Below are 23,189 nucleotides of genomic sequence, written 5' to 3'. Positions count from 1 at the left end.
GTATATTTCTCAATAATAAGACAAGGCTTTATACAATCATTTTCTGCATGGGAAGGCCATTTGATGGGCTAACTACAGACTAAATATATACCCTGGTGGCTACTTTGAAGATTCTCACAGCCAAGAGGCTAAGTTGATTGGGCATGCAGTGTCTCTTCTACTTAGTTTGTCTTGTAATGTTACTTGTCTCTTACATTAAGCTTGGCTTTTTTTTTTCACTGAAAGGCACATATGTCTCTAATACATAAGCAAATACACTAAACTGTTAATATGCCTAGGATGTCAGGGCACAAATGTATTTTTTAGCAAAAGAAGCAGAATAGAATGTGCTAAGTAACTCCAGAGACCTTACTGTAATACTTCTAACTATTCATTTGATTTATTTGAATTATAAGTATTATTTTTCACTGAAAAATGGATGACAGAAAAAGAAATATCTTCTAATGTCTATGCTTAGAAAATTGCACACACTGTGGCATTCTGGATGCCAGAAGGAAAATCAAGTCAGATAAGCCTATGAAAAATGAAACATACACAGGTAAAAGGATCAACAGGGAGAAGTGTTAAAAAGAAACTGCATTATATTCTAGTAGGGGGCCAGTTTTTATGGATATTCTACATTTTAGAAGAATAATTTTTGTATTAATGATTGAAAAATGTTTTAAATCTTTATAATATCAACCCTTGGGATAAAATTCAGTTAAAAATACAATTTAGTTAGAAAACATCAGCTAGTAAATAGTGAAAATTTATATAATGAAAATAATGTCATTGAACTTACCTTAAGAGAAGGGTGCTGGTATTCAATAATCATTTGAATGCATTTTTTCATACTTAATTTAAATATTTAAAAATAGTAACTTTTTAAAACTAAGAAGAAAACTATTCTCTGCACCTGGAATGATTAGCAAATTTGACTAGATATGTGCATAATATAGTCAGAGAAATATAGTTGAGAAAGTACTCTTAGTAAGAGATCTACTTTGTTAAATCTCATTTTGTACATTCAGTGGCTAAGACTATTATTTAGATAGTACCGTGGAAAAATTCATAAAATAGGGCAATAGTGTTGATTCTCTTATTTATATATACTCTACTAATTCTTACACATTTTACAGTGAATCAAAGAGGTTCTATTTCAAAAGACATAAGGATTTCTGTTGCACACAGTGGTCTTTTGGGACTTTTGAAAATGAAAGATTAAAATTGTACTTGAAATTGCCTAATAAATGAAAGTCATTGAATACAACAAGTATCCAACCAATAGCATGTGTTTGATTTACAAGATTTGATTTACTTCTACCAGAGGTCAGAGTCAAGAAATAATTTTTTATTATAAAATTGAATCATTAATCAAGAGAATCTCTACTTAATTTATGATTTTTCATAAATTTTATCAAGTAAAATTAGCTAGAACACATTTTTTATTTTCCTTACATCTCATAAACATAATAGGTTATAAAAATCACAAAATGCATGTCATTAGTAAGTTTCCTGAGTTTGCTATGTTTGCCTAAATCATGCCTAGTCAAATCCTGCCAATCTGTGGTGATTTCAACCACTGTGAATTAACTGCGGATAGCAGAATGAAAGGTTGACAAACTCAAGACCTCCACTGCAAGGTAAAAAGCCTGGGCAGAATCAAAATCTAGGATTCTGGCAGAATTTCACCATCAAAGAACAGAGCAAAAAGAAGCAAGATATTTTACAGAGGACCTCCTAGGAGGATCTGTACCAACTAAGATCACATGGTTGGCTCATAGGATATAGATATTATCTGGCAAATAGTAGGTAGTTAATAAGTAATGTTCAATTTACAAAAAGACATAATTGTAAATGCTCTTGGTGGTCATTGTCACAGTCTCTCTTGTTAGGATGTTAATTGAAACTTTCAGAATGCTTGCACTTGGGAAGCACTTTTTAGTGCCTGTGAGTCTAAAGGTTTTGATTTTCTTGAAATATATAAACAATAATAATAACATAAAAATTAGGATAGATGTCTTAGGCTCAATTAAGACAGAAAAAGTTAATAAACAATAATTTCCACATTATCCTTATCAGTCATGAAATAATGTGATGATTATAAAAAGACAAAATAATAGAAACTAACTAGATTCTTAAAATTAGCCAGAAAAAGCTCTTTTGCATATTTCCATATTTCACCAAAATATTCATTCATGTATCATTATCTACTAATTTTTATTATCTCTTTTTAACTACAGAATAGTTTACACATAAACATATATATGTCTTGAGGTCTTTTCAGTGAATATAAATATATAACGTGATGGTCATTTAGGGAATGGGACTACAAGAGAATTTAGGGAATACAAGAGAAAAACATATCTATCAACTGTCATTAGTGAAATATAACATTAAGGTAACATCCATATCCCATATTATAATGTATTTAAAATAGAAGATACCAGAAGTATAGGCCAAATATTGAACTCAGTAGGTGGCACTAGAAACAGTTATGAGAATATGGGTGTAACAGAGAAGTTACAAAAGAAGGTAAGGTTTTGGGGATAAGTCCAAACACATAGTTGAAAACTTCTGAGTTATAATTGCTTTGGTTATCAAAATCCAAATGAGTGTAATATATCACACAAATAGCACAATTGAAAAGTATTATTAATTAGAAATGGCATTTTGAAAATTTCAGTGATAATATAGAAAAGTAAAGGAAGCAAGAAGAAATGCTTTTTAAGTAAATTTCGTTTTCTCTATATATTTCAAATTAAAACCCCCAAATCTTAATTATTTATGTAATATTAATTCAGCTTAGTGATGATAGCTAACTTATTTGTAATTAGATGCACATATTTGAACCACAATGTAAATAGCACTAAAGAAAATATTGAAGTGTAAATCAAAACAAGTGCAATGTTGGTAATGTATGGCTAATAAAAAATATAGATAGAAAATATTCATGTTATAATTTTACTTAAACCAAGCGTACTCAAATAGCCTGGGGTTGAAGTTAGGTTACGATTGGGCTATTATAGTTTGATGTAAGCCTTATTTTGAAGAAAAAATAAACACCTTCCAAAACTTACCAGAACATAGTTATCTTCAATGTACAAGTTCATAAACAGGAGGAAAATGACAAGAACTCCCAAGAACGACACGATAGAACGTTTTCGCAGGCATCTCATTTTATCCAGTATTTCAAAAATATGTTTCATTTGATGAAATTTAAACATTCTCCTCTGTGAAAAAGGCAAATAATTACTATAAGTTAATTTTAGATGCAAATATTTCTTTATGATAGACATCAAAAGTCAGGCCTTTGTAGAAGTTCACCCTTCAAAAGTTTGAACTAAATTTCTGTTTCCAATTTCACCCTTAAGGTTGGCACAGATGGTTAATACATTAACATAAGGCCAATGTAGTGGTTTACACTGACACAGAGTAAATCCAAATGAAAAGGCAAGCTTCAGAGTTACTGATGAAAAAATGAACTTCGGTAATAATAATGTAAGAAGAAACAGGCTTTTGATGTAAAAAGAAACAAAAATACAAAAGAAAAACAGATATGACAACTGTCATCAGTGAAATATAATGTTAAGGTAACATCCATATCCCATATTACAGTGTAATTAAAATAGAAGATACTAGAAGTCTAGGCCAAATATTGAACTAAGTAGGTGGCACTAGAAACAATTATGGGAATATGGGTGGAGTAGAGAAGCTACAAAAGAAGGGAAGGTTTGGGGATAACTCCAAATACATAGTTGAAAAATTGAGTTAAAATTGCTTTGGTTATTTTTCTAATGATTCTTGTCAAATCAGTGTGGATCCTGTAGTGGCGTATTTACATTATTTTGATCTACTAACTAGCAATTTGGCTGTTTAGAATAATTCATGGATTGCACAAAGACAAAATGAGAATCAGTAAGTGAAAACCTAATTTTTTTCAATTTTACTCTTCTGTATTTGGTGATATCCTCCAATTACAGATTCGGTTAGGTTACTGACCATTCTTTAAAAAGTATAAACATGTCTAGAATGATCAACAATCTAACAGAATCACATTTTGTCTAAAATCAATACATTGATAATCTGGAAACAGTGTCACTTATTACATAAGTGTCTCTAGGTTCATCTTAAGGATGATGTATTTATGTGCAAGAAGGGATTCAGAAAGTGAAAAAGGTTTGTTCCCCAAATCCTTAGAACTAGGCCTAGAACACAGCTGGTGAATCATATCTCTTCAGTAGATTAATGCAAAGAATTACCTACGCTCTTAATGATTTTCAATCCACTGATTTGCATCCTTTTCCTTGGCTATAGATTCCAATTTTTCCTTGTTGTACTCAGAGTTGAGTCTAATCTCTCTTTCCTGCCATAAAACTCCATTGCAGTAGACTTTTGAAGTCCCTTGAATAAAATTTACCTTACTATCTTTAACTACTGTCATGAATAATTTTTTTCTTTAATGGTTTTTGGTACTGTAACTTGGGTAGGATCAGATTCATCATTGGACCCCCACACCTCTCACCCAGGATCCCAGGTGTGTACCTTTGGAGCTTCTGTCTTCACTTTTGGCTGATTGATGGGGAATCCATTGATGGTTTCGACTCCTGAGCCAGTGTTCCAGATGACAGTCTGTTGAAGCACAGTAAGGGCAGATTATGAATCTTAAAATTCTGAGTGCATTATACATGCTGGGTTAGAGCCCCAGAAAAACAGAGGCTGGGTTACAGTCCTAGGTTTCTCTGTTTGTAAGAAGCTGGGTTAGAGTCTCAGGCTTCTTTCTTAGGAAAGTGCCTGCTGGGCTGGAACTCTTAACTTCCTGACTCTTTCTTTTGGTGGGAATTTACTTCCTGAATTCCTGGGCTGTAAAATTTCCCCTGGCTCTTTGTGAGGCCTCTGTGTTCTCTGTAATTGATCCTGGTTCTCCCATGGTCACTTCTCAGTCAACCAAAACTCCCTTCTCAACCCCCTACTAACCCTATGCTGCACTAACTCTGTCCACAGGCATACAAAAAGCTAGCTTTGTTTGGTATTATATAATATGTCTGCTGAAAAACAGCTTCGAAAATCATTTGGAACTTTAGAGTAACTTGCAACTTTAGAGTTATTTTTTTTTAATTCAAAATATTAAGGGGATACAAGTGTTTTTGTTACATAGGTGCATTGTATGATGTTGAAGTCAGGGCTTTTAGTATGCTTGTCATCAGCACAGTGTTCATTGTACCCAACAGGTAAGTTTTTATCCTTCACTCCTCTCCTACCCTCCCGCTCCTTGGTTCCCAATGTCTTTTACACCTCTTTGTGCCTGTGTGTACTCATATCAAAAATGCACTTTGTCAAATTGAGGATGCTTTCTTCTATTCCTAGATGACTGATGACAGTCTATACCAGGAATGAGTGTTGAATTTTGTCACATATTCTTTCTCTGTCTTTATTGAGTTGATAAAGCTTTCTTTCTCCTTTTGTTATGTTAATATAATGGATTATACTGATTGCTTTTGTAATTTAAACCAAATACAATGACATATTAAGTAATTATGTAATTATTTTTATATATTATTGGACTTGATTTGCTAAGATTTTATTTCTGCATTTATGTTCTTAAGCAATACTGATGTGTAATGCGAAAAAGTAAAAGAAGAAAAAAAGAAATATGATGTGTAATTTCCTTTTTTATTTTCTATTATCTTTATTAGCTTTTGCTATTGAAGTGCTGGTCTTAGAGAAACCTTCAGTCTATGGCTAATTTTGCCTTACTACTAACACTTCTGATGATCCATATATTAGGAACTTTTTCATTCTGGTTGGTAGAAATATGAATTATTCTTGTCTTTGAATTCCAGAAATTGTTCTAATTGTTTCTTTCTAGTGATTATTTACTAGTCTTGAGTAGTTTTTTCACGCATATGCACTACTCAGCTAAAGATAACCTGTCTCTGAATTCCTTCTTGTGATACAACCTAGAAACTTTAGGCACTAAGCTACAGCAATTATCTCATTTGTTTTCCTTCTATGAGGAATCATTGCCCTGATCTGCTTGTTTTCCAAGGTCTAAAAGATGCTGTTTCATATAGTTGGTCTAGTTTTTTAGTTGTTTATGGATAGCAGTAAATCTGGTCTCTATTTCTCCATCCTGGTCAAAGCATTTTTCTGGTTATAAGATTCTTTGCCCACACTTTCTCTCCTTTATTTCCTTGAAAAATATTGTTTCATTATTGTCTTGCTTTTTATGTTGCTATTGAAACATCTAATTTTACCTGCTTTTCTTTCCATTATAAATGGCTTGGAAAATGGAAATGAATTGATATTGTAGCCTAGAGGCTTGCTATATTTTCTTTATCTTCAAGGTTGCATTAGGTATTTCTGGAAGTTATCCATTCTGGGTCAAGTACTCAGGAATTACTGGAGAAACTTTAACAAAAGACCGCTCTGGATCACTTAGTACATTTAATTGTAGATCTAATTTTAAATAAACATAGGAAATATAGTATAATAATAGTGTGCAAATGTTATGTGTTCTGACAATTCCAAAAAATAATCAACTAAAAATGTGAGGAGATAGAAAGAGAGAAGTAGAATAAGCTTGTCTACATCTATACTTTGCTTTAAAAAATAGTCTCTTACTCACACCTATTATCTAATAGACTATTGTTTAAAGCAAACAAAACAAATACCAGAAGCAAAGTAAGGAAATGAAACTAATGGCATAATTAAAGGTATTAATGAAAAGTAACTACTTAAACAATAATACAAAAGTTCCTAAATATAATACCAAAAAGAATAAAAGAAAAACATTTGTACTACCACCACTGCTATGATTTAAATGTTTGTCCCTTCCAAAGTCCATGTTGAAACTTAATCCATGATAGAACAGTATTAAGAGGTGAGGCCTCTGCCCTTGGGAATGTATTAATTCATTAATAGTTGAGTGCTATGGTCTCTAATCCCTGGGCCATGGTCAGGTACTGGTCGGTGGCCTGTTAGGGACTGGGTGGCATAGCTTCTCTCCCTGTCCCCCACCCCCTGTTTGTAGAAAAACTGTCTTCCATGAAATTTAGGAAATGGGGGAGTGCACAGCAAGAAGTGGGTGGTGGGACAGTGAGTGAAGCTTCATCCGTATTTACAACCGCTGCTCCCCATCACTGGCTGAGCTCCACCTCAATCTCCTGGGAAAGATTGTCTTCCATGAAACTGGTCTCTGGTGCCAAAAAGGTTGGGGACCACTGGATTAGTGGATTAATGGGTTAATGGATTAATAAATTGTTGCAGGATTAGTTATCATGACAGTGAGTTTGGTATAAAAGCTAATTTGGCTCTCTTGCATATGCCCCTGTCTAATGGTGATGCCTTCTGCCATGTTATGACACAGCACAAGGCCTTCACCAGAAGCCAATCAGATGTGCCCACCTGACTGTGGACTTCTCAGTCTCCAGAACTGTAGGAAATAAATTTAGTTCTTTATAAATTACCTAGTCTCAGGTATTCTGTTATAGCAATAGAAAACAGACTAAGACAACCACATAGGGAGATATATTAAATATCCCAGAATATATAGAGAAAATATACCTTAGATTATAGGGTTGAGACTAAACATGTCAGTAATATCAATAAATGCAAATAATCTTAACTTACTTTTTAAAAGAAAAAAAATTGTGTAAACATTCACACCCAAACCCTAACTCTAAGTTGTATAAAATAATTATACCTAAAGAAAGTGATTCATAAAGGCTAGTGATAAAAGGATGAACAAACTATATTAAGCAAATACAATGAGAAATCATGATTTTTCTGGGTATACTAAGTAGTTAATCATGCCATCTAAAGTTAGATTTAAAATCCACAGGCACTGTAAACACATTAGCCACTTAGGAATCCAGTGTTAAAAAAAAGTATGTCAATATAATTTACTAACAATACTGATTACCATGAAAAAATACTACATTGAACATGGCAGACACAAGCCTATCATCCTTTACAAACTCTAAGTGTCAAAAGAAATTTGTAAACAGGTGAGCACATGCTGATAATATAGACTTTCATGTAGCATGCTGCTGCCTGAAAATATCAATTGTGCCAATGAGTGCAAGTTACTTGAGCAGTAGTATTTTGGTTCCATGTTCAAATAATATTTTATCTGTTAGAATTTTCCTCTTTTATCTTGGAATAAAATTACAAAGGACAAACATGATTTTCTTTTAAATTCATGGGTTGATTGTTACAGAATAGTTTACTTTGAAAAGTGCTAACTCAGCTCAACATCCCTGATTATCAGGGAAATGCGAATCAAAACCACAATGAGATATCACTTAACTCCGGTGAGAATGGCCTTTATCAAAAAGTCCCCAAACAACACATGTTGGCATGGATGCAGAGAGATAGGAACACTCATACACTGCTGGTGGGACTGCAAACTAGTGCAACCCCTGTGGAAAGCATTATGGAGATACCTTAAACAGATTCAAGTAGACCTACCGTTTGATCCACCAATTCCATTATTGGGCATCTACCCAAAGGAACAAAAGTCATTCTGTAACAAAGACACCTGTACCTGAATGTTTATAGCAGCACAATTCACAATTGCAAAGATGTCGAAACAACCCAAATGCCCATCAATCCACGAATGGATTAGTAAACTGTGGTATATGTGTACCATGGAGTATTACTCAGCTATAAGAAATAACGGTGATACGACATCTCTTTGGTTCTCCTGGAGAGAGTAGGAACCCATTATATTAAGTGAAGTATCCCAAGAATGGAAAAACAAGCATCACATGTACTCACCAGAAAATTGGTTTCCCTGATCATCACCTAAATGCACATCGGGGAAGGGTACCAATTGGATATCAGACTGAGACGGGGGGTGGGGGGACGTGATGGGTGTATGCCTACATGATGAGTGCGTTGTGCACCAATCTGGGGAATGGTCATGCCTGAAGGTGCAGACCCGGGGTGGTGGGAGGTGGGGGGAGGGGATGGAGGTATGACTACATGGTGAATGCCAGGCGCACTGTCTGGAGAATGGACACGCTTGAGGCTCTGACTCAGGAGGATGGGTGGGACATGGATAATGTATATAACCTGAGCTTTTGTACCCCCATGATGAGCTGAAATAAAAAAAAAAAAAAAAGAAAAGTGCTAACTCATATTAATCATGGTTTAAGTGAATTATTTTCTCAAGATGATATATCATCTTTATATAACCTAAATGTCACCAAAGGTTTACTTGCTAACAACATATGGCACAATACATTTTATCTCTTTCACGTCCAATAGGAAATACTGAACATGTTTTGTTTAGTAGTTTTATTGCAAGTGTTTTCAAAAACAGCTTTGTCACAAGTTTATAATACAAAGCTGTTAATTGGAGAACACAATTATGGAAATAAGGATATATAATAACTCTACCTGCCCCACATATGTGCAAAGCTGGCATGCCTGGTTCAGTAAGACAATTAGTTTTTGTGTGAGGGCAGAATCACATTCTTCTTGAAAGACTCAAGTTATGCATGTTCATGTGTACGAAAAAAATATAAAGGTTTAGAGTCACTTTGATGTGACAGCATACCAAGTAATTCATTTTTAAAAGGAAATAAATAATTTTCACTCTATACTTACTTTCATGAATATTATTATATATAAATATATGGATAAATATACTCATATACAAATCTATATTATATATACATGTATTTACATATAATTTTGAAATTATAAATAGTGTGGCATATAGTCCTATACACCTATATATACACAGTTATACACATATAAATAGAGCTGTATTCACTAACAATGAAACAGGTAAATCAGTGAGAGTGTACTATTTTTTTCTCACCACATTGACCTTACCTGAATTCTATCTATTAAGTTTATGAACCACCACCAAAAAGGATGTAAGACTTTATTAATAAACTCCTTTCTCTACTACTCCTATAAATATTGCTCTTTCTTTTCTTCTTTATGGCCTTTTTGGTATTACATGACCTCTCCTACAACCACCTTTTGAACAAAATTCCAAACTTAGATCTCTAAGACTCTTTCCTGCACCCTAGTCCCAATTTTCGAATAATGATGATTATTTCTACATAGATTTCCCTCTGACCACTCAAACACAATGCAGCTGAAACTTACAATAATTTTTCCTTCCAGCCTGCTTCTCCTTCCAGATTCTCATTGTTGATAGAATTAGCTTTTTAATGGCCCAGTCAAAAAACACTGTATTGCTTCCTGGGCCCTCATAGGATTCTCTATGCTGAGCCCTCTCTCTCCTCAATCTGTCACCTGCCACAATGTTTCCCATTTACCTATCACTGCCATAATCAAAGTTCAGGTTAATACTTTCTTTAACTTTGGCAACAGCATTAGATCACCAATGATTTTCCCTACCTGTTCACTATTATCATTTCGTTGCTTAAGTATCAGCCCCTACACCGGAAGTGGGAAGCTACTTTTGGAATGGCCATCGCTAAACCACAAGTGGGATGAAAGGCATTTGAGGAGAGGTTGGGATGTATTTTCAGCCTAGGGCCTTCCAGCAGATGCCTGCCTGGCAATGTTAATGGGGAAAATGTAACAATCTGGCCCCACCATGCCACAGGGCTGAGTCAAGAATGCTGCCAGCAAATGAACTCAGTTATCACAAGGGTAAATGGATAAACCAACATGGCCACAGCGAGTGTTAGCAAGAAAGCTCAGCCAACTGTGCACGAGTGGGAGGTCCTTTCAGGCTGGAGCTTTCCTGCCCTTCTGGACCTCAAGATTTGTTCAGTGAAAACTGTGCAGAACTCAGTTTTTCTGTTTTAGCTCTGCTCTTTCCAAGAATGGGGGGAAGAAACATATTGCCTCTTCAAAAACATTATATATATATTTTTCAAGTTCTGGAATTAGCTGCACTGTTGTTTGTAATCTGTATTTCATTAAAAAAAAAGGAAGCTATGAGGTGAGGCGAGGAGTGCTTGGGCAGGTAGCGGAGATGAAGAACCTGAACAATTTTTTTTTTAATTGAAACTACAGTTTCTTCATCCTGCGTCCTACTTCTGCTCCCTGCTTCTGAGTTGAAATAATGAAAACTTGTTCTATTTCATAATAGTTTGATATTAAATAATAATAGTAATAAAACTTTAACTCCAGGAAATAAAGAAAAGAGGCCTCGAAAATAAAACAAACAAACAAAAAAACAACTGGGGCCCACTGTGGTTGAAGCTGGAGTGCTTCTTTTTCCTTTTTCTTTTTTTTTTCAGAATATTATGGGAATACAAACATTTTGGATACAAGTAATGCCTTTGCCTTGCCCAAGACAGGGCTAGAGGCATGTCCTTTCCCTATACAATGAGCTTCATTTTCATTAATTGTGAATTTACCCACACCCACCCTGCTACCTGATCGGCACCCAGGGAATATTACTATCATGTGAGCACCTTAGTGTTGATCAGTTAGTACCAATTTGATGGTGAGTACATGTTGTGCTTATTTTTCCATTCTTGTGATACCTCACTTGGAAGAATGGACTCAAGTTCTATCCCAGATAATATAAGAGGTGCTAGATCACCATTGTTTTTTGTAGTTGAGTAGTATTCCTTAACTTTATGGAAGTCAAAGTCCTGGGATCCTCTGAGAACAACAAAGTTTATACAAGTCAAGAGGTTTTGCCCAACGCCACCTAACTGGAGGAAGGAAGCAAATTGCAAAGTTGCCATCATAGTGGGGCTTGGATTGCTGAAGACAGAAGCTTTAGCATTTGCTGCCATAATTAGAGAAGGAAATATGGAGCCTTAGACATTTCACCCAGAGAGTTTCAAGATGGCAACTCAGGGTATCTGAGTGGCCAATTCCAATGGCCTCCTTCTGATGTTTAGTGGTTTTAAAATGTTTTTCCTAGTGCCTTGCTTGTTGTATGCAGTCCCACATCTTTTGCAGATGCAAAGCAAGTAATCACAATCAAAGACTATTGACCAACTAACTTTATCCCCTTGAAGTTCTGCAAGGTTGATCCTCTCTGTGGTTTGAACACACTAGGCTGTGAGTGGTAGTAGGCACACACTCCACAGAAATGGGCTACATCCCTTCCTCACTCATGCTGCTCTTAAACTACTGTAACTTCACATCGAACACAAGTAGCATGATTAACAGTCTTTCACACCACCCAAATAAAATAACCAAGGGACTAGATTTGCTTGTAGGATGGACAGGTGAAAAATAAAAAAGGTCAAACACAACTTAAAAGTAATTACCTTTTCTGAAATGGGGTCCAAAATCTTTGATAAGATGCCATCAACAAATCAACTAAATGCACTCAAAGTAGGACAATTCCTTTTCTACGAGCAAACACTCATACAGTTTATTGCAACTCCCTATCTTAGAAGATAGGTGTGATGTTTCTATGTTGTTAGGTTTTGTCCCAGGGTTGAAATCACCCACAGCAGCACAATCTCAGAGACAGAAGATTTTCAAATATCCAAGCAGAACTGCAGGAAGCTATAATGGCCTTGGCAGGACTTGGAACTTATTTGGCAAATTCCCAGGCTGAAGCCAGACCCAAGTTGTGGAAACCAACATTGTGTGTAGATTGGGTAGTTCCAAGGGAGCTGTGCAATTTCCTGACACCAACATTATCATCCCTGGACCTGAGGATATCTCCTGGGAAAATGCAGCCGATCTCTATGAAAGCTCTGTTGGATCTTCCTTTGGAACTTAAAATTGAGTGGCAGCAGTCTGTATTAGAGGTAAATTGCATAACACAGAAGTGAAAGCCAATCTGTATGTTAATTCTAGAATCATCATCCATGGTTAGAGAAATTTAGGGATTGAACTATTCAGAGGTACACAAAGCCAAGAAGGATGTTATGTGGTACAACACAGTTTATTTTATTTCTCAAAGGCCTATATATAAATTGTTTTTATGCAGACATGTTTTCCTATACAATTCTTTTCCCCCTGAGGCTTGCTACATTTTGTGTAATAGCTTGGAATAGTACAGTTCTCCACATTTGCCTCACATTTGGTCTCTTCTACTACCAATTTCTTCATTTAAAAAATTATCTTTTAAGTTACCAAAATGTTGCCTTCTTACTGAAGATGTCTCTAAAGCCTGCTTTCAGTCAAAAGTTGTTTTTCACTTTTTGAACTTTCTTATCATTTTATCTAGACTCCTCTTAGTTTTCTTAATATGTTCTACTTCTTGGAATTTTTATCTATATGTCTTATTTCCCTTTGGATTCTGAGCTCTTAAATGTAGAATACTTTTAAAAAACTTTTTATCATATCACTTGAGTACTTAGTGCAGTGTTTTTAAAAATGATAGCAGATAACTACTACCCTGGTTTGAGTGTGTATGTGTGTCTGTGTGCGTGTGTGCACGTGTGTGTTTCTCTGTATGAGTATGTGTGCTTTTCTTACATTGTAGAATTCTCAGACTTGGAGCTACAGAAAAATCTACTAGCCCATGAATTTTTGTATTTCTTTCCTATAAAATAGCACTCTTTAAGGCTTGCTTTAAGAGTTTCCTTGCCATGACCAAGGCCTACAATGTAATCTTTGAGGTCTTTGATTGCAAAAATGCAAATAAGCATACCAAACTTAACTTTGTCCACTAACAAAGCACTATAGACTCCTTTTTGTTGTTTATAACTTAAGTGAGAAGTGAAGATAATGCCACTTGTTAGTTTTGTTACAAAATAGATCAAAATATTTTATAACTCCTAAATATTTAGGACATTTAAGAAATGCAAAAGGAAAAATAAATATTGACCCTATGGACAGTTTAGAAGACCAGTAGCAGAATTGGGTAATTAGTTTGTACCAGCAGAGCTTTAGACATGTAAGCTGATCTATCTCATATCAGTAGTCAGATATGGTGCAGTTTTAGAAGTCACACAAAATTTGGGGACAGATATTTTGTGACCTTCTAGGCCATCTACTTGTCTTCATTGCCTCATACATATGGATGCACATGTACAAAAATAAAGATTCTGTCATTGGGACACAATGAATATCTGTTATTTACCTATAATCATTGCTCATGGAGGCAGATAAAGTATTAGTTGTACAAATGTTATTACATTTCTTCTTGGGAAGACACTGTATGGAAATTTCTTTGTTAGTTTTCATCAACTCAAGAAAAATGCTCATTTATGAAAGAATTGATGCTGATATAAAATGACAAGTGAATTATTATACTGTAGAGCTCTTTGCTTAGAATGCATATGCCTGTGCATGTTATCAGAAATTCTTCGTGTTTCTAGAATGTTACTTGGACTACACGCAACAAACCACCAAATGTTAATGAGCTCAGTTCTCACCCTCCAGCTCTTCGGGGTAAAATCACACTTCCTCAGTGAAAACTATTCTGTGGTCTCATAGGGAAGTGGAAAAAAAGAAAAACAAATTTATACCCATCTAAATGGATATGTCTACATTAATCTACCCCAGGGCACTAAACTGTAACACATATTTTATTTAATAGTCTATATTAAAATCCATGGTTAGAATTCAACAGTAAATTACATTCCCAAAATCACATGGGCCTGTGTCCAGCACTTAACCTCACATCTGGAAAAACATGAAAAACATGTTGCAGTCAATTGTTCATTTGTCTGACGTATGCCACTATGTGTATGTGCCTTGCTTGGCTTGCTTTTTTTAATGCTAGCCCACTTTGCTTTTCTTCTTTGCTTTGTGGAAGGCTGCACATGCCCTCAGGGCAGTATTCAATACTTCCTGATGAACAGAAAGAATGTTGCTGACATAGCAAAAGCTTCAGGAAGCCATAAAAATGGAAAGGTTTTCTCAAATATTATTATCATTATATTTTGTACAAAAGTCTCAGATACTGATACTGATAAGAGCAAAGGTAATTGTTTTTGCATTTCAGATTTTTTTTTTATAGTCCCAGGTTTTATGTCTATTTGTAGTATAGGTGGTAATGAAGAGGAATATTATGGACACTAGACTGTCCTAAACGCTTCACAATGATGCCCATCAGGATTTATTTTCTGGTTCACTTTAAGCTTCATCATAGATGGAAAATATATAGCTTTGACAAGATGGAAGTTTTCTGCCACTGACTATAAAAATAGTAAAACTGGAGGTGAGAATTAGGAAAATTCTCTTGATGCTAAGACAAGAAATATTTTACCTTATTTACCAACTTTCCTTTTAGAATATTATTCTTTTATATCTTTCTAGCTTTTTTCTGTGAGCTGAAAAAGGCCAGACTAGAGTGGAACCAATAATACTAACTACATTAGGAAGAGTATAGGAGCTACCTCATGGTGAGGGAAAGTTAGAGCTGGGCATGCTGTTTTGAGTTGTGTTGGGGAAGAAAGGAATAATAACAATTATGATAACAACTAACTCAGAGGGCTTTAAAATATGCTTTGTTAAACACTCCATAAAAGTCATGAAGTAGATAAGAATATATTTATTATTATTATTAAAATATTAAAAATAAAACACTGAAGTTCAGATAGTTTCTGTGGTGAGCTCAATTATAATGAATAGTAAGCAGGTTATATACATATGATTAATGGTAGGTTTAAACATAGGTTTTCTTTCTAAATCTCTGACATTTTATGCATCCTAGTCTACACAAAGAGTTTATCAGAGAGATATAAAATTAAGTGCTTCCATGTCAAGTTAAAATCTGCTCAAATCAATATTATTAATATTAATAATGAAGAATATTAGCAATCATGTGAAACAATAATATCATACATGATTATTTTTCTTTAAAGGGGTGGTACAAGCATTTATGCACAATTAGTATAAAAAGCAATACTATATTGTCTCAAAAATATCACCAAAAATATTACCATATTTTTGTATGGTAATACATCAGGTAAATCAACTTGAATTCAGTAGTACCAAATAACAATTTTGAACAGATATAATATATATTTAAATATATTTCTATATTTAAATAATATACTCAGCATACTAATTGTTTTCCCCTTTAAGTAAGCATTGTTTTTCTCACGATTGTTATTAAATTTTCAAAACAAGTCTGCTATATTAATAGATAAATCATTACCACTTATTTATTATTGCATTCAAACATATATTGAGTTTATAGTAGGGACCAGGCACTGTACTATGCACAATGACTGCAATTTTATACACAGTTTAGCTAGAACAGAAAAAAATACAGAGGAAATATAAATACACATGTTGTAGTTAGAAATACTTTCCTGGTAGCTGTTATCAAGAATTTGTAGAAACATTTTTAAGTGATTGTGTAGTCTGTGTTGCTCTGGATGTTAAATATTGCTTTAGTCATTTCCACATTTATTGAAACCCCACTATGCACATGGTGTTGCGTTAGAAAGAAAAGATGAATAAGTCTATGTTCTTACACTAATGTTTAGTGCAAGTTAAATGGAAAGTAAATATGCCAAAAAGTAGATCCATAAAGCTTTATGGGTATGACGTTAGAAATGTGCACAGGTTACAGTAGAAACACAAAATATAGAAATAAGAGAATTTCTCATCTACTTGGGAGTGGATGTCTTCAGGGAATATTACATAGAGGAGGTGATGGCAGACAGGATAGAGTAGGATAGGGCAGGTAGGGTGGGTTAGGGCAGGTAGGATAGGGTGGGAAAGATTCCAGTGAGAGAGTACAGCAAAAAAGCAGCATGAGGAGTGCAATATTTCTGTGTTATTAAGTTGATGTTTTTTCCTGTTTTCTTAAAATCTCACCACCATCTAAGCAGAAATAGTACAAATTAATGTATTACAAAGATAGTGACAAAACTAATGCCCTGGTTTTACACTTCTGTTTTGTAATAATTTTATTAAAATGGAAAAGTAATAAGAAAATATCTTGAACCTTTTGAAGGGAAATGTTACTGTTCCATAACCGCAGTTCACAAAAGTTCTCTTTATTTTATGGGCAAAATAAAATATTTTATTCTGACAGGTAAAGTTTTGGGAAATAAAATAATTGTGTATTTTTTTCTTAAAAATTCTTAAAGATTTCCACCAAGTTATTTTATAGATGAATTATTTAATAGAAACCAACAATGGAGAGACCATGGTAAAAAAATGACTGCAGTTTTTCCTTTACTTAATTTTTACTCCAAATTCAAGAAACCAATGGGATTTAGGTATTCTCATGTTGATTTTGAAACCAAGGGGTGAAGCTGAGCTGGACTTTGTATTAAGTACTACAAAACGTGGATTCTTTTTTGTAACTTCAAATTTTCTAGAATCAAGAAATACGTTAATAAAACTGTATCCGAGGTTCAAATAGAATACATTGTTCTGTTATTTATAGCCACTTGAATCAGTAACTAGATTTCTTCCATTCACAAACTTGCTAATAATGGCTATAATGTTTACGTAGTTTGAAGTTTACAAAGATAATTGTCAAAAATTTTTAATTCTTGTTTATTCCAGTCAAAAAGTCAGAGTCAAGTTAGGTAACTTAAAGTCATTTGTATGTTAAAAAAGTGAGAAATATTTTTTTCGTGTCTTTAAAATTCTTACTGAATGAACATGTATAATATGTATTAGTAAACCACCTCCACATATTATCTTGTATCTATGACCTGTAAATGTTCTTATGTATTTACTATTATTAAATATATGTAAAGTTTTACTTGTAAAAGTGCATAGAGAAAAAGATTAAATGACTACCATGCCTTAATAATAGTGGAAGGATGTGTTTAACATAATTATGGATGGTTGTTACTTCCTTCTTTACACTCTTCTATATTTTCTAGTTTTAAAAATATGCATAAAACATATTTAGAACATTACATATGTAAAGAAAACTGAAATTCTACATACATCATATTGTCAAATTTAGGCAAAAAATGTGGGGCAGAAATACTTAGAAGGAACTATTTCTAAAGGTAATAATTGATTATGTTTCTGTTCTGAGCCCAGTGATGTTCAAATTCTTCTTTCCCTTTTCATATTTTGTAAAATTACTGATCACATATTAATTTTATAGAAGGTACCATTTTCATTTATATAAAGACTCTTAAAACTGTACTATGCTATCTGAATAGACAACTTACGCTATAGAATTGTACATCATAGACATGAATGAGAAATAATTTCAGGTCGACTAAAGGTGATAATTCAGATATAAAAAGGAAAATGTCATTAGCCATCCTACAAACTACTCCTGGTGAAATTGAAACAGTCATTTCTGTAATTAAATGGCCAAATGGGAAGCCATAAGTATCTGTGGCCTAGAGATATTTATAGCAATGGTAAAATTCACATTAAAAATATGTTTTAAAATCTAAATTCTCTTTTAAGTTACCAAATTTTAAAAATTTCTAGTACATGAATTTATATTTTTAATTATCAGATTCTTATGCTTATTATTAATTCTAGTTATATTAACAGCTATATCACAATGTCGATTCATTTGGTTTAACCTCATAGGGAAATAGAATCAAGACTTTGTCTTTTCCTCCGGTTACAGATTTCTTAAAGTAGATTATCAAGTGGTTTATATAAAGAAGTAAATGAATTTTAAAATAGACATATTAACTTAGATTTATTACCAAGTCTTTAAACATAATTTTTATAAAAACCTTTCAGTCTCTCTTCTTTTTCATTCCCCCATGATATAAATTACTTTATTGATTAGGAAGTTATGGCCTGAATGCATAATGAAAATCGGTAATGAAAAACTCATTGTAGAAAGAAATTAATAATTTCAACAGTGAAAATCAATTTTTCTGTATTCAATGTTGTAATCTATTTTGCATTATTTCCCATGTGTAACTGAAACATCACTGATTCATGGCATTATGTAGATAATCAATTAAAATGAAAGAATTACATAAAATACATTTCTCCAAGGCTAACCTATAGCAGTATCATACTAAAATACTTATATTTCTATATTCAATAGCTAAAGATGTCACCAGAGAATTAAAGTTTTTCAAATTTATCCATTGTTGAGGAATTCATGGAACAATATTACCATATGTTGTTTCAACTATTATATAATTTATGAAAAAACAGACTGTTTTCAAATCATTAAATATGAAATGTCTAATTTCAAATCAAAAGTTTAGTTTATTATATCTCAAACAAGAAGCAGTACAATTAATCAAAGTGTGTGCCCAAACTATCAACACAGTTTTGCCATCTTAACGGTAGCTTATTTATGCCAGCAGTGAAGAAGCCTGGAGAGCCAGTGGCTATGAAATCTCAAAAGGCGTTTTCCACAGCTTGTTGAGAATTGAATATTTTTCTTGGCAAGAAGTGGTCTAAAGTCTGGAAGAAGCAGTAGTCATTCGGTGCAAGGTCTGGTGAATACAGTGGATGACAGAGAGTTTCCAAGTCCAGCTTCCGTAGTTTGAGCAGCATTGCTTTTTGTGACGTGGTCTTGCAAGAGGATTGGTCTGTCTCTATTGACAAACCTCGTATGCTTAATGGCAAGCATCCTCATTTCATCCAATTGGTTGCAGTAGACATCTGCTGTAATCGATTGGCCAGGTTTCATGAAGTTGTAGTGGATAATACCAACACCGGACTACCAAACAGACACCATCAGTTTTGGGCTATATTTCGGCACTTCATCTTTTTCCAACCATTGTGCCAAATGCTTGTGATTGTCAAAAAGAATCCATTTTTCATCACACGTAACCATACAGTGTAGGAATGATTAGCCTTTATGTCATGACAGCAAGAAAGGCAAGCTTCGACATGATTTCTCTTCTGACACTCATTTAATTCATGTAGAACCCATCTATCCAGCTTCTTTACCTTGTCTATTTGTTTAAAACGGTCCAATATTGTTGGAATAGTAACACCAAACCTTGCTGCTAACTCACACATAGGTTGAGATGGTTTCACTTCCACTACAGCTTTCAGCTCATCATTACCCACTTTCTTCTCAGATCACCCACATGGCTCATTTTCAAGATTAAAATCATGAGAATGGAACTTCTCAAACCATCAACTTATCATGCGTTCATTAGTTACATCCTTCCCATACACTTTGTTGATATTTTGAGTTGTCTGTGCTGCATTAGTTCCATGATGGAACTCATATTCAAAAATAACATGAATTTTTGACTTTTCCATGGCTTCACAAAAATTGCTCTAAAGAAAAATTTGCAAGATACTCACAAGCCAAACCATGCACTTGAAAGAATGAGAGTGTTCCTTCATGATAAAAATATAACAAGAAGTGTCAAAGTGAAATGTCAGAGATATCAACTATCAAACTTAGTACTTAAGGAAATCGGACATTCCATACTTAATAACCTAATAATAAAAGCTAAGAAAAAGCACTAGAATTCTAAATTTTAGGGGAAACTTATAAGGTAGGGACCGTGCTGTCAGTCATTCTACATGCATTATCTATTTTAATCCTATGACTCCAATAAGTAAACATTATCACATTTATTCTTTTTCTCAAGGAAAAAAAATTGAGGATTTAGGGGATATTTAATTAACTTGTCCAGGATCTCATAGCTGTTGGGATTCGATCCAAAGGTGCATTTGACTTTATAGACTGTGTTCTTAGACCTTATGCTCTGCTGTCTTTCTTCAGATAGTAAAACTTATTCATTAACAATTTAACCCTAATGTTTAGGGTTCCTAATATATACATGCATATATGTTTTTACCCTGCCAAACTGTTTTATACTAGTCAATGTACAATGATAAATTTGGAGGAATACTACTTATAATACTGTAGATACATTCTGTAGCTGTGATGGCATATTTATGTCACTGGTCCTGAAATTTCATATTTTTGCTAATATAAAAATATAAACAAATGCTTTAATAAATAAAGGAAGTGTCCAAGTCACGTTCATAAGGAGTGGGGATAGAAAATAAAAATAATTTTATATTTATTTTTTAATTACACAGCATGTTAGAAAGTACGAAAAATAGAAGCAGTTGAATGTCTTCCTCTACTCCCATACTTGTAGTTCCTACTACACATAATCATTTCCCTCATAATTTAATTTTTCAGGACCTTTTCTACACACACCCTACAAACATACACTTGTTTTAAAATAACATATAAATTGAATCATATTATGTCTATTGTTCTGTGTCTTTTTGTCTTTTAATATATCTTGGAAATCTTTCTATGCCAGCACAAATAGGTATACTTCATTCTTTCAAATTGCTGAATAATTTAAATTTCTATTTGAAACATACATTTATTTCATCTTCTCCCTATAAATATACATGTAAGTTAGTTTCAAATGTACTGTATTACAAAAAATGCTACAATTAAAATTCCTGGCCAGGTGCAGTGGCTTATATGCCTTTAATTCCAGCATTTTGGGAGCCCAAGGTGGGAGGATTGTTGGAGGCCAGCCTGAGCAACATAGTGAGACCCCATCTCTACAAAATATACAACTATCAGCAGGGTGTGGTGGTGGCTGCCTGTAGTCCCAGCTACCTGGGAGGCTGAGGCAGGAGGATTGCTTGAGCCCAGGAATTTCAAGTTGCAGTGAGCTCTGATGAGCCGTTGCACTCTAGCAACAGAATGAGACCTTGTCTCAAACCAAACAAAATAAAATAAAGAAAAAAAACTCTTGTAATATACCTTTGTGTAAAAAAAAAAACTCTTGTAATATACCTTTGTGCATAATTTTTGGATAAAAATTGATGGGTCAAAGACTAATCATATTTATGATAGATACTGCCAACTCCCTTTAATCTGGCAATATATTCCTTTTTTTTTTTTTTTTTGAGACAGTGTTGCTTTGTTGCCGTGGCTAGAGTGAGTGCCATGGCGTCAGCCTAGCTCACGGCAACCTCAAACTCCTGGGCTTAAGCGATCCTACTGCCTCAGCCTCCTTAGTAGCTGGGACTACAGGCATGTGCCACCACGCCCGGCTAATTTTTTCTATGTATATTTTAGTTGGCCAGATAATTTCTTTCTATTTTTAGTAGAGACAGGGTCTCGCTCTTTCTCAGGCTGGTCTCGAACTCCTGACCTCGAGCGATCCACCTGCCTCAGCCTCCCAGAGTGCCAGGATTACAGGCGTGAGCTACCACGCCCAGCCACTTGCAATATATTCTTGTATTTTGGATGTTACATTATTATAAGCTGTTCAGTGTTCATTGTCAGCATCTCCAATAGATTTCCCCCAAGAAATTTAAGCAGATCTGAGATGTTGCTGTTGACAACTTAGTTAAACAAGCTTTCTTAGCTGTTCCAATCTGTGTGTTTGTAATTGCTCCAGAGTCCAGAGCATTACTAAAGGCTATCCCTTTCAATTAAAATAGCAATAGCGAAACATTTGTATATGGTGACATTTACTCAATGGAAGATAATCTTCATGGAAAATATGCATGGGGAGGAGGAGAGGGTGGGCTGGCAGGCCAGTGGACAGTCAAGAGGGCCCTGCTGGGGTGGGAGTGGGGTTAGGAAAGAAAATATATATGCTTCAATCTGCATTGGATTTCTAAAATCATTGTTAACCAGTTCTCAGTATATTATTAGTGAATATCACCACATTCTCTAAAGAAAAGTAACAAAATATAGCCATAATGAGCCATTTATTAGGAAACCTTCAAGAAATAAACGATTTATCACAATGACACTACAACTCACTTCATAAGCAAATAGAACAGACAATGTCATAATGGAGGAGGAAAAGGCCGCAAGGAGACCTGTGGGAATTGTATTTGTGGATATTTTCCTGGCTTATTGGCTCTCCTGATACTAAGCATTAAAAAACGTCTGCTGTGTCCCATGTACCCTCACAAACAATGGCTGTGATAAAGTTGAAATATCCTAGCATGAAGTGTTATTTAAAGATAATTAGAACTTTTTATATTTTTAAATAATTTTATTATGCTCTTATTTTGAAAATTATAATTTAGAAAATCACTGGTTTCTCATTCATGCTTCATTGGATACTCTAATATTTAACATTTACTTACATTAAATATTATAGTACAATATACTATATTTCTGGCCCAGACAACAGACTAGAAAAATTTATTTTAATATATTCATGATTTTTATGAAATTCATATGATCAAAAGCATTAACATAAAATACAGGTAATTACACACTACACATTTTAACTGTTTTCTATCTGATTAGGAATTGTGATCCAGTTTAAATATTCTGATTATTGGGAAACTATCCATTTTAATTATTAGTCAGATTTCTAAATTTTATGTAAATACATGTAACACTGAAATATGTTAAGAGTAATTCATTATAATTTATAAAATTTTAAAATAGCTACGACATAATATAATAT

At 33.9% G+C, this 23,189-nt stretch overlaps 1 protein-coding gene across 2 annotated transcripts in view; it reads right to left on the bottom strand.

Moving 5' to 3' along the window:
• The window catches only part of MGAT4C (MGAT4 family member C), a 147,333-nt gene that overhangs the window by 8,053 nt on the left and 116,091 nt on the right, over positions 1-23,189 (bottom strand). For both annotated transcript variants that reach the window (XM_045553286.1, XM_045553287.1), the window contains exons 3-4: positions 4,525-4,611; positions 3,060-3,212 (exon numbers count right to left, since the gene is read on the bottom strand). In XM_045553286.1, the coding sequence (XP_045409242.1) occupies positions 3,060-3,206 (147 nt within the window). In that variant the 5' untranslated portion in view covers positions 3,207-3,212; positions 4,525-4,611. The remainder of the gene's footprint in view (positions 1-3,059; positions 3,213-4,524; positions 4,612-23,189) is intronic.

The sequence above is a fragment of the Lemur catta genome, chromosome 6, assembly GCF_020740605.2.
Source record: "Lemur catta isolate mLemCat1 chromosome 6, mLemCat1.pri, whole genome shotgun sequence".
In the NCBI taxonomy this organism is placed as follows: Eukaryota; Metazoa; Chordata; class Mammalia; order Primates; family Lemuridae; genus Lemur; species Lemur catta.
Note: the sequence above shows the minus strand (reverse complement) of the source record. Positions and strands in the feature narration are given on the sequence as shown.